At 43.0% G+C, this 12,584-nt stretch overlaps 1 protein-coding gene across 1 annotated transcript in view; it reads right to left on the bottom strand.

Moving 5' to 3' along the window:
- The window catches only part of LOC308296468 (calcium-activated potassium channel subunit alpha-1a), a gene marked incomplete at both ends in the record, with an annotated part of 305,715 nt that overhangs the window by 173,551 nt on the left and 119,580 nt on the right, over positions 1 to 12,584 (bottom strand). The window contains one exon of the mRNA XM_080739756.1: positions 9,110 to 9,171. Within this exon, the coding sequence (XP_080595882.1) occupies positions 9,110 to 9,171 (62 nt within the window). The remainder of the gene's footprint in view (positions 1 to 9,109; positions 9,172 to 12,584) is intronic.

The raw sequence follows: 12,584 nt of genomic DNA, 5'->3' as shown, positions 1-12,584 counted from the left end.
ACACAGCATGAGCTGAGAAAGGAACCGAAGTTTTTTGATACTTGATATAGTATGACTGCCTGATAGATAAATAAATAATGACAATATCTAGAGTGTGCTCGCCTTATAGGCGAGCCCACAATAAGCAGATCTACAAGTTCACAACGTGCCGCAACGTGTTGTGAGCTTGTACATCTTTCAAAAGAAAACATTGGGGAAAAAGGTTAAATCAAAGCAAAAAAAAAAACCCTAAGTCGCTTATAATAAGCAGACATGGCAACACTGGTGCCGTGCTCCGCGCTCTGCATCAAAATAGCATAATCTTGGCAACCAAATGCCACACTGCAGAACAAACAAAGAGAGTGATGTGATACGAGCCATACATCATCGTCATCATCAACGCAACTCTGCACTGAATTGAAAGGAAGGGAAAAGAATGTGAACAGACGGTCTGACAGATACAGTTGCAAAGTTATAGCATTGGTGATGGCCTGCTAGCTCCCACGTTAACTAGGAAGGGTTGGTTGCCAAGTCCATGCCTCATGCACTGTGCTCAACTGGGAGGCCTGCCAGCCCTCAACTGGTCCCTCGCTCGCTCTCATTTCTCTGCTGCTAGTCTTCTCTGAGGAGATCTTCTCGCGGCCCTGTCCTCTCCCGCGGCACCCGCGCCGGACCAGAGCATCACGGAGGGTTAGATATTCACCCACGGCGAGACTAGAGCAGGGGTTCCCAAACTTTTTTGTCTCAGGGCACCCCATGTCGCTTATAATAAGCAGACATGGCAACACTGGTGCCGTGCTCCGCGCTCTGCATCAAAATAGCATAATCTTGGCAACCAAATGCCACACTGCAGAACAAACAAAGAGAGTGATGTGATACGAGCCATACATCATCGTCATCATCAACGCAACTCTGCACTGAATTGAAAGGAAGGGAAAAGAATGTGAACAGACGGTCTGACAGATACAGTTGCAAAGTTATAGCATTGGTGATGGCCTGCTAGCTCCCACGTTAACTAGGAAGGGTTGGTTGCCAAGTCCATGCCTCATGCACTGTGCTCAACTGGGAGGCCTGCCAGCCCTCAACTGGTCCCTCGCTCGCTCTCATTTCTCTGCTGCTAGTCTTCTCTGAGGAGATCTTCTCGCGGCCCTGTCCTCTCCCGCGGCACCCGCGCCGGACCAGAGCATCACGGAGGGTTAGATATTCACCCACGGCGAGACTAGAGCAGGGGTTCCCAAACTTTTTTGTCTCAGGGCACCCCATGAATATTTTTTTAATCCGAGGCACCCCTACATTATAATTTTCACTCCCAGCACATTATATTTATAGCATATCGTCGTTGTCGGGTGGAAACCTTGTATGTCCAAAACCGATCGTTTTGTATTTATCATCTATAAAATGTACTAAACTAGTGAAAACAGCCGATCTACAAGCACACAACGCCTCGCATCGCGAGGCGTTACGATATGTTTCAAAGTCAAACTATATGATATGTTTTGATAATCGATTGTATGAATACTAGGTACAGTACTTGTGTGTTGTATTTAGCAATTTTAAGCAAAAAAATAAAAAGAGAGGTTTAATTACTTTTCCATTCCATATAGCTAGACTTTGTCGATAAATGTGTGTATTCTCGGTGTTCATGTGCGGGTTTATCCATACATGTTCAAATACAATGTCCATGTATTTGCCAGAGAAATGTATATCCATAATAATAAACGTTTACCTTAAAAAAAACCTGCACCATCCACACGTTTCAGATTTCATTTCTTTGCTAAATACTTACTGTATCGATTTTAAATCATTGAATTGTATCGTATTACCGTGAATTAACCAATAGTGTCCATGTATTGTATCGCGATGCATATCATATCGCTGTTAAAATGTATCTTCACATCCCTAGTGCCTACATACATGTACTACATGCTTGGCCCCGCTAACTAGAGTTTCACATAGTTGAGCCAGGTGGTCTCGCCACCCCTTCAACAAAGCAGCACAAGAGATGCTCAATTCCAGCTCTGAGGACATCTCCAGAGATGCTTGGTTGCCAGCAGCTTGGAAGCAGGAGCATCCCGTGTCCATCGCTACATCCGGGACCCAGGAGGTGGCACCATATAGGAGGAGACGACCTACCACGCCGGTAATGGACCACACTGAACCGCCAACGAGCGATGCGAGCTTGTAGATCTGCTATTTTTGAAAAAATGTGAAAATTAGAATTTTGACTTGATTCTATCCACAAGTTTCCGCGGGAGTTTAATGGCAGAAATCTGGCTAGCCATCGTCAAAGAAAAGGTCCTTTCACTTTTCACTGAAGCTCAGTTAGTCTGTTCTTGAGAGATTACTGTGTCAGTGGTTCTCAAACCTTTTCATGTGAAGGACCCCCAAAATGATATTTATTTGGCCACGGACCCCCATCTCAAAATATTTAGTTCCAGGGACCCCCCAGAAGCAAAATTTGAGTTACAAACGTTCGCTTTGAAAATACATATATTCAAAGATTTGCACACATTTTCACAACTTTCTCAAAAATAGCAGATCTACAAGCTTGCAGCGCGGCACTCGGTGCCGCACTGTGAGCTTGTATATCTGCTATTTTTCAATAGCTAAAGCATTCAATAATTCTAGGCCTAACATCAATGAAGAAGTGGGGCCTGGCGGACAGTGCGGTGACCCTGAGCAGACTGCCGACCGTATAATCACCACATGCCCCTTATACAGACCACCCTCGGAAGCAAGCCTCCTCGACCTAGGACCTGAGATGCTGGCATGGCTACGCAACACCGAGTTGGACCTCTGACCAGCCAGGTGCATGGGAGTGTTTCAACCCATGTTCGTTTTAGTGTTTTCAGCAGGACAAATTTGCACAGAGACAGACGGACAGAGACGTTACAATAGTTTCACAGTCGTACGTCACGCGACAGAACTAATTAGGACCATTAACGGGTTGACACTAATCGAAGTGCGCGATCGTTAACATTTCCCCGGTGACGGAGGTAAAGGTCACTGCCTATGAAGGGCATCTGAACTGTTTCAACACGGAGGAGAAAAGTCTGCGAGAGCACTCACTCTCTCTCTGTCTGTCTGTGTCTCATTCACAGAGGTGAAAAAAGTACTCAAACGTTTTACTTGAATATAAATGTACTTGAGTAAAATAAGTATTAAGCCCTTTGCACACAGGACAGTTGCGTTTTTTTCGTTTGCGGCATGAATAAAACGCATTGGATTTGGTGTGCAAGGCTGTGCGGAATCGGCGCTGCGGATCCAAAAAGGAGTCATAAAAGGAGTGATGAGTTTTTTACCGCATGCGACAAGACACACGAATCGAACTGGTTTCGATCGAGAAAAAAACGCACGGCGGCAGCCACTCGTCGCACGGCTAATTCGGAGCCGGTGTGCATGAGGTCATAGAGAATCATTGTTTTCTTTTCAAAAAATAATATTGTCCGTTTTATCCGTGCGGTTAAACGCGCCTGTGTGCAAAGGGCTTTACAGTAGTTAGCATAATCTACCTTGAGAGATTAGGCCTGTACAGACCAGGGGTTCCCAAGCTTTACAGCTCCATACAACAGATCAGTGGTGTCAAGCAAGGATACTCAAACTTCTGAACCAGTGGGCCACATTACAAAAATGTTGAAAAAACTTTCAACACAAATGGCTTTTACACAGACAATATAAATCCTTAGTCTAATAATGGGAAGAAGGGGTTATCATCATGACACCAAATAACTTTTAAATATCTTGCAATTGGCGAAATCGGCAAGAGTACCTCTCAATACATAAAGCTATAACCTCTCCATCATCAGCAATAGTCAGTGGTGTGTGTTCCCCACACTCCCACGCCCCCAACGTTGCACTCAGGTTCACCGGGAAAACCGCAGTCGCGTACTGTACATAATATGCCCTGGCTGCTGCTGTAGTAGTAGTAGTAGTAGTAGTAGTGAAAGTATGGGTCACTGTAACTCAAAGCCTGTTTAGGTTGTTAAAGGCCCCTCAATCAGCTAAACAGCTTGCTCTGCGCCTAGCTGCAATTCCCATGAGAGTGTGTGTGTGTGTGTGTGTGTGTGTGTGTGTGTGTGTGTGTGTGTGTGTGCGTGCGTGCGTGCGTGCGTGCGTGCGTGCGTGCGTGCGTGTGCGTGCGTGCGTGTGCGTGCGTGCGCGTGCTTGCGCGTGCGTGCGTGCGCGTGCGTGTTTGTTTCACTATACTTGTGAGGACGTCAACATTTAAGTAAATGTACCTAGTTACTTTACACCACTGCATTTTAGGACAGCGATTTTACAAATGCATTTTTTTTTAACCGGAACACGACTAAGTAGTCGACCCCTAGACCTACAATAAACGTGATACTTGAAACCTAACCTCAGTCTTTTCTTAAACTGCAAGTCAAACACAAGGCCCAGGAAAAGACAGAATTGGCACAGCTAAAAGCAGAGATCTCGATGAAAACACAGTGATTTCATTGAACCATCATCGTCAGATGATGATTATTAATATATATTTTTAATCTCACCAGTGTCTTTACTAAGTTTCATGCTGTTACAGTACAACCCGTGAATTTCTTCACAGAAATCAATAAAGGCCTGTCTCTCTGTCAGAAAGCAGTGTAAAGTCATTATCTGCTATTTTCAGATTTGTATACATTTTAAAACTTGTGAACATGACAGTCTGCATAATGAGTACTTTTACTGTTGGCTCATGTTCATACCAATAATGTTCTGCTTAAAAAAAAAATTAAAATTAATTCCGGACCTTTTCTTGTAAAAGAGTAAGTCTACATTGTAGTATTGATACTTGTACTTAAGTAAAAATGGGAGTACTCTCTCCACCACTGTCAATTTGTCAGCCTGTCTTTCTGTGATGTCGGGTTGTTTGTTCTCCCCCTATCGAGTCAGTGATGTTGTCCCCATTCAGTCAGTTATTGTTGCAGTAGAATCCACATTTCCGCAGCTTGATCAGCCAACATCAAAAGAACTGTTTTGCTAGCTTGGAACAATTGCCGTGTTGAGCCATTGTTTCCCATTTTGACGTTGTGCATACTGCATGCAGTCCACACTTTATTATCTGTAGACAGTTTATGCATCTTACTTGTGTCAGATTTGCACATATTTCTGTGGGACTTACACAGATAAACTAACCGCTTAAATCCTACATTGTCTCTGTCGGGTGCAAAATGTCCAAAACAGTTACAGATCAGCACAAGACACATCGCTTTGCGCCACGTTATCTGCTACTTATAGTGCTTTTGCGTAGTACTGTACTGTAGTATGATCAAATAGGCCAATCATTTATGAAAAAATGTTAGAATATGGAGATAAACATATACTCCTTGGTCTATACCATATCCTTTCCCCCCCTCTACACCAAATACAGACATCACAACTTTTTTTTTTTTTCTCGTATTCTACTCATTTTTCTACGATTAAAAATGGTTAAAAACTGTTAAAAACGGTTCTGCACGGAGGCGGAACCATTTTAGGCTTAATATAATCTGGTTAATTTATAGCATGTCTTTCTTACCCATTTGGGAGAAAGTTCCGACACTCTCACAGTGAGACACACAACAGCCTGCCTGGAGGCTTCCGTGCGTCGCACAGGCTGACGCACTGCAGCTACCGGTATATGTCCAGTTGTATGTCCAGCGAAAAAGAACCGACAGTTGTAAAGTACTGTTATTTTATTCATATTAAGCAGCTGTTAAAACCTGTCTGTTTACTGTTATGAGCTGAATATATCCTTTGTGCTTGATGAGAACCCAGTCTCTGCATCTGAGACCAGTGGTTGGTCACTTTTAGACGCCCACTGCCAGATTGACAGTTCGAGGACGAATGAGAACAGATTTATTTGCATCGCGGGTCGCAGATCCGGTTCTAGACCGGATCCAGACGAATATGGCAGGCATTTGCGGGAGCGGCCGGGATTTCCGGGAGGTTCAGTGCCACTCGTGGGTGTGCGGGAGGAGACTCTGATTTCTGGGAGACTCCCGCAACATCCATGTCTGCAAATATTACGAGCTTGATGGGTGTGTTGCAATAGCATCAACAGGAGCTTCATTCTGCTCAATGTACTCAGTGCTCGCCTATAGGGAACCTGAGGCTGCACTACATGTCATGCACCCACACTCTGAAACACCAAATGAAAGAAATGCAGGAACCGAACCGGGGAGAAAGGAATGTCAGTGGTGACTCTCTATAACCCTGTCAGACACGTACGGTTCAAGCGGCAGCCATAAGGGTACGGCAGCCAGCGGCAGCCAGGCTGTACACATCCGTACAGCTCCCTTCATTATCCCCCTGGCAGTGACAGCTACGTTTCTATTTCCCTGTGTCGTACAACCTCCGCCTTCCATCCACCAACCCAGCTGCATATCCTGTCAGGTTTGGGACTGCCTGACACTGAGGGAGATATAGAGATATGGATCACATTATGGAGGGGTGGGTGTTTTTTTCTTTTTTTTTTTTTCATTTTATGATTTATTTTGGTATGCTGTAGGTAGGTCAGAGTAGAGAAAAATGAACCTAAAGGTAGTGGGAGAGGGGACGATATGGACAACATCAAATATGACAATATATTTGACCAAATACCTCAATATTAATAGTATGCTTAAAACAGATTGACATGAAGTCAAGTACTTTTGGATTTCAGCACAGCCTTTGACATCATAGATCATAAGATGCTACACATGAAACTCGGTGTATGGATTCAAAGACTCTGCTATTGATTTATTGAAGGGCTATTTAGTGACAACCTCTCTGAGTGCCACTGTATATAGAGTCTGGAATCCAAGAAAGGAAGCTGTCATCTGTTAGTCATTTTGGTTTAAAATATAATTTAGAATATCTTTACAATGCATTTTACAATTTCCATTTCTGACCAGCACCAAGCTATATAGGCTTTGATTATTTTGTATTTATATTGTGCAGTACAGTATGCACTGTGCATGAAGCAAGCCTGCATAGTGCAGCTTCGCCACTGCACACAACAAGGCATTGTGATTGGTGCAGCTTTGTTCACAAACTGCACATACAGTATAGAGACTTCCTATCAATAGCCAGCCATGCTGATGCTGTTATTGGGCTCTATTGTTTTTGCCTTTGTCATCAGTTTAGTAAGCTAAGCAACACAGCTATATGGAGCGGTACACAGAGTCCATGCTACTAACTAGGTCCCCTACCATCTTTCTTTTCTCTACACCCAATCTCTAGGTTGGAAAAACAGCTTGCTCTACTACAAGCTGTTGGACTGTATACTTGTTCTTTAACCTTGTGTTTAGTCTTCAAATTCACCCTGAGGAGCCGATCTTGACCGATTGTAGGGCTTCGGGTTTCGGCGTTGGGTGCCAGGACAGGAGGACACAAACTCTTTAGTTTGTTTGTTTTTCTGGCAGAAACCGCTGTTTTAACGTTTTTGTGTTTTTCTTCCCCCTGTAAATTAATGCCATACTTGATCGCACTACAGCGTCACACAAAAGTAGCAAAAGTAGCAGATCTGCAGTGCAAGCGTGCAGTGTGAAGCGACACGTGTTAAGCTTGTAGATCTGCTACTTTTGCCGTTTTTGAATTTGAAAAGTCACAGTTTTGGACATTTGGAAAAAGTATAGGACCGTATACTGTCTGGGAGCATTGCAGAGTCGTATTAATCACTTACTGTAAACCCAAAATGTAAAGTCTTAACAGTACAGTAGCAACTAAGGTTGGACTGTTTTCCCCATCTACAGGATATCTCTTCTAGCCTGCTGGAATCAGACTGATGTGCTCCATTTAGCAGACTTAAAAAAAAAAGTGTTCAAAAGTGGTTTGAATTTCACATAAGAAATGAAGGCTCCGATCCGCCCTGGCCCGCCCACAGACCAATCAGAAGCCGCTGTCCCCCTGGAAATGGCATGATTACCAGACTGAGCGAAGTTAAAAAAAAAATAATAATAAAAATAATTAAAAAAAAGTTCTAGATCCCAGGCCATTCTCTGCCAAAAACTAACAGATCTACAAGCTTGTGAGGCGAACGAGCTGTGAGCTTGTAGATCTGTTATTTTTGGTGGGATATTTCACTTTCAAAAAAACTTTTGGTCATTTTCTAATCAGGCTTTTATGAACACCCTGAACAGTTTTTAATTTGCTTGAGTCAATATTTAGATATCTGATGTAAATGTTACCAGGCCCTCCAGGCCCAGGGCCTCTCCCCCCACACACCCATTGTAACTTCAAACTCCATTTTAACCATGATAGATTAATTAAAAACACAAATTATTTTTTCTGGTGACTCATACTACCCTCCTAATACGTGAGAACTTTTTTCATTTATTTATAATAATTATTTTTTTGTATTTCATTTTTTCCATTTTCCGAAATTATTAAAAATAAATGAAAAAGGTTATGGATAAAACACGGCCTGCTCATGTATTAGGAGTACAGTATGAGTCACCAGAAAAAAATAATGGGTGTTTTTAATGAATCTCTCATGGTTAAAATGAAGTTTGAAGTTACAATGGGTGTGTGTGGGGAGAAAAGCCCATAAGGTGTTTCCCTGTTGAAAGTGGAATATCCCTTTAATTAGTATGCCTAGAATATGGATGCAGGGCGGTCCAAGTGGCTACGGTGTACAGTTTTGGTGTGGGTGGGGTAGCAGCGGAGAGATGCCAGGATGCTGCTATGTATAGCTGGATGACTGCCAGGAATGAACACCGTCTCACACGCACGCGCACGCACGCACACACACACACACACACAGCACAGATAATATCATCCTTGTTCTGTTACCATGGAAACTAACAGGCCTCCCATTGACAAATCCACTGAAACAGATGTTTGTGTGTGTGTGTGTGTGTGTGTGTGTGTGTGTGTGTGTGTGTGTGTGTGTGTGTGTGTGTGTGTGTGTGTGTGTGTGTGTGTGTGTGTGTGTGTGCACGCGCGTGCCTGTGGGCATGCACGTGCAGCGTACACCCACCACATTTGCATGTGGTGCGTGTACTGAGGTAATAAAAGGATGGAAGGAAAACTCTAATTTTTATTGTTTACGGTTATGTAGATTCACGAGGACGACAAATGCGTTTATACCAGGAACGCGGTGTCAACACTGTTATAGGTATGAGCTTTGGCTCACAGAACATTACGGAAGGAGATTTGAAATACTTACTCGGAAGAGTCTATGAAGTAAATTCCAAGGGCTCCGATGCTGAGTGCAAAGACCAAGACCACCTGGGGAGAGAAAGGGAAGAGAAAGGCACATTTTTATCGTGAGCAAAACGAAATGAATGAATAAAAACAGCAGGGGAGGACGTTTGCTCCACCAGCCCTTTATCTCACAACACATTGCGATGCGACGTGCTGTGAGCTTGTAGATGTAGATCAGCTATTTTGGCTGCCTTTGAAATATATATATATATATTTTATTTTTTTAGATTGAAAATGTTTGAATTGTGACACAAATTTAATCCAGTTTGAACAGAAGAGGGGATGAAACAAATGTATAATCTCAGGGGTTGTATCAAAAGCAGAGGCATGGCATCTTTTACTACCAGAAACACATTTTCTTCAAGAAAATGTTTCACCTACTGTATAGCGCCACAAAGTATAACCAAAAATCCATACGTAATTTGATCACATGAACGTGATTATTGACTCTGCTGTTTGACATTCCGTCCTACAGTATATAACAAACCTGGCATTCAGTAGACTCTTGCCAAAAATAAAGATAACTCCAATTCAATAGACGTAATTACCAGTAAATGTGTTTAAGGGGGAGACCTCAAAATGTAAAAGTCCCAAAACACATTACATATTAAAACATACTTTCAAAAATAACAGGTGTACAAACTTGCAGCTGTGAGCTTGTTAGATCTGCTCAACTTTGTAGATTTGCTACTTTTGATGAAGACGTGAAGAAGCTTGTGATGCTATATATCTATGACATCTCTCATCTATTCATGGGGGGGGGGGGGGCAACATTCTGACACAATTGCAGATCTAGCTCGCGATGCGTCACAACTAGAGATGTTACCGATCAATCGGCAATGGATCGGATCGGGCCGATCAAAGCGTGATCGGCGATAATCGGTGGTTTAGATCAAAAGGTAAATTCACCGATCCGATCCGATCCGATCAACCAGCCGTTCAGTATGCCCACTTGAGGCCATTTTGGGGTATTGATTTCCACAGTGCTGAAGGAATAATTAGTTACTGCTATGATAATAAATACATAGTAATGCTAGTAAATAACTATAAGGCAAATATATAAATGAATTCATGAGTGAATGAATGAATTAAAGTTAAAACATTAACATTTAGAAAATATAAATAATAACTTGATCGGATCGGTGATTGATCGGTATCGGGTGATCAAACTTTTGTGATCGGTGCTCGCTGATCGGTTCCAAAAAACCTGATCGGACCATCCCTAGTCACAACACCATGCGTATGTGAGTGAGCTTGTGGATCGGATGTTTTTCGGGCAAAGAGATTTGGTCTAGAGGGGGAAAAGAGCAGACCAAGTACAGAGCCAACTCAGGTAAAGATGATTAGAGAGGTTTACTACAATGTAAAAAACTATGTAAAAAAAAGAAAAACTCAATACATACAATACGCACGCACACACTAGAATGAATAGTGATTTTTCGTATTCGAATTATTCTACCTCAAAGTATTCGAATAGTAATATATATATTAAGTAAGCAAGAGGCGAACATTGTGAAAAAAGCAGATCTACATGCTCATACCGCCTGAGCATGTAGATCACACACACACGCACACGCACACGCACACACACACACACACACACACACACACACACACACGCACACAGACAAACACACACACACACACACACACACACACACACACACACACACACACACACACACACACACACACACACACACACACACACACACACACACACACACACACACACACACACACACACACAGACAGACAGACAGACAGACAGACAGACAGACAGACAGACAGACAGACAAACACACACACAAACACACACACACACACACACACACACACAGAGAGAGAGAGAGAGACAAACAAGACCACGCCATAAACAACCCAGAGTTGAATAATGAATGCTTGTAAAACGACAAGACGGCGCCCGGCGGTGTACACACGTGGTTGTAAGTGAAGTCGAGGCCGTACACACACACACACACACACACACACACACACACACACACACACACACACACACACACACACACGGGAGGGGAAAGAGCAGCACATTGGTAACCTTAGCCCTCTGTGTGACAGTGTGCCGCTGGGGTGGAACCCAAAGGAAGTGGATCGCAGGGGAACACACACACACATGCACACACACAAGCAAGCAAGCAAGCAAGCAAGCGCACACACACACACACACACACACACACACACACACACACACACACACACACACACACACACACACACACACACACACACACACACACACACACACACACACACACACACACACACACACACACACACACACACACACACACACACACACACACACGCCTCGCAACGTGAGGCGTTGTGAGCATGTAGATTTGCTATTTTCAAAATGTTTATCTGTGGAACCGAGTCACATTAAATGTAATGCCTACAATTCTCCAAGTGCTTGTCAGGGTGGGGGTCCCCAGTTCAAATATATTTATTTTGGGGGTCACAGCCTAAAAAGGTTTGAGAAGCCCTGGTAAAGAGCATTAACAAATTCATCCACCAGGGGCATTGACAACTCATTCTTATGACTTCCTATCTAGCCAAGCTTCATAAACTATATATTGTTTAAAGAGAAAACAATAAAAAAGCAAATTTTCGACTTCCGTGAACAACGTCGAATAGTGACTTTGATATTCGAATATTTGGTGAATGCCCTAACACACACAGAGTCCGGCGGAAACCTGTCCAAACCATGTCCAAAACTGTTACTTTTCAGGATTCAAATAAAATAAAATAAAAGACAAAAGTATCTCTTCCGATCATATAGATGTGCTACCTGTGATGCGTTTGTGTGCCACTGTAGTTAGGCCTGTCAAAATTATTATATAATAGTCTAATCGCAATTATTTGAGATAATATTAACTTGATCGGTTGTAAGCTTGTGGATCATACATTTCCGCTATTTTTACATCATATAATCATCATATAATTTCTTTGTATATTTAAGTTATTTTTCATATCTTTGGTTTAGAAAGAAAACAGAAATTTGCTTTTTTCATTCACAATCTTCTCAACGTTCAGTGCCCAACACACAATCAAATCATTAATCGAGTGACGATCGATCGTCAACCTGAACGTGTAGTGGTGTACGGGCCCTGGTCAGGTAGGACAAAACACAAAAGGTTAAAATATGCAGATTAAGAGGGTTCTGCGTGGACCACAGTAGCGATATCAAGTGCTGCTGATGAGCTCTATGTCAGCGAGGCTGAGTCATGGCTCCGACTGACTGTGTGGTAACGGCGACCAGAATGACAGCGGGTCAGACGGTCAGGCACTCTCGTGTTCCTGTCTGGTACAGTAAAGAACAGTGTGGGGCGTCCAGGGGTGCAGTCGTCCCGATTTAAAATGAAGCAAACACGGAACTGAAAGTTCCTATGATTGGCCTGCTAGTTGCGCTGTTCTGG

This window comes from Nannobrachium achirus (genome assembly GCF_963921795.1).
Source record: "Nannobrachium achirus genome assembly, chromosome: 13".
Taxonomy (NCBI): domain Eukaryota; kingdom Metazoa; phylum Chordata; class Actinopteri; order Myctophiformes; family Myctophidae; genus Nannobrachium; species Nannobrachium achirus.
Note: the sequence above shows the minus strand (reverse complement) of the source record. Positions and strands in the feature narration are given on the sequence as shown.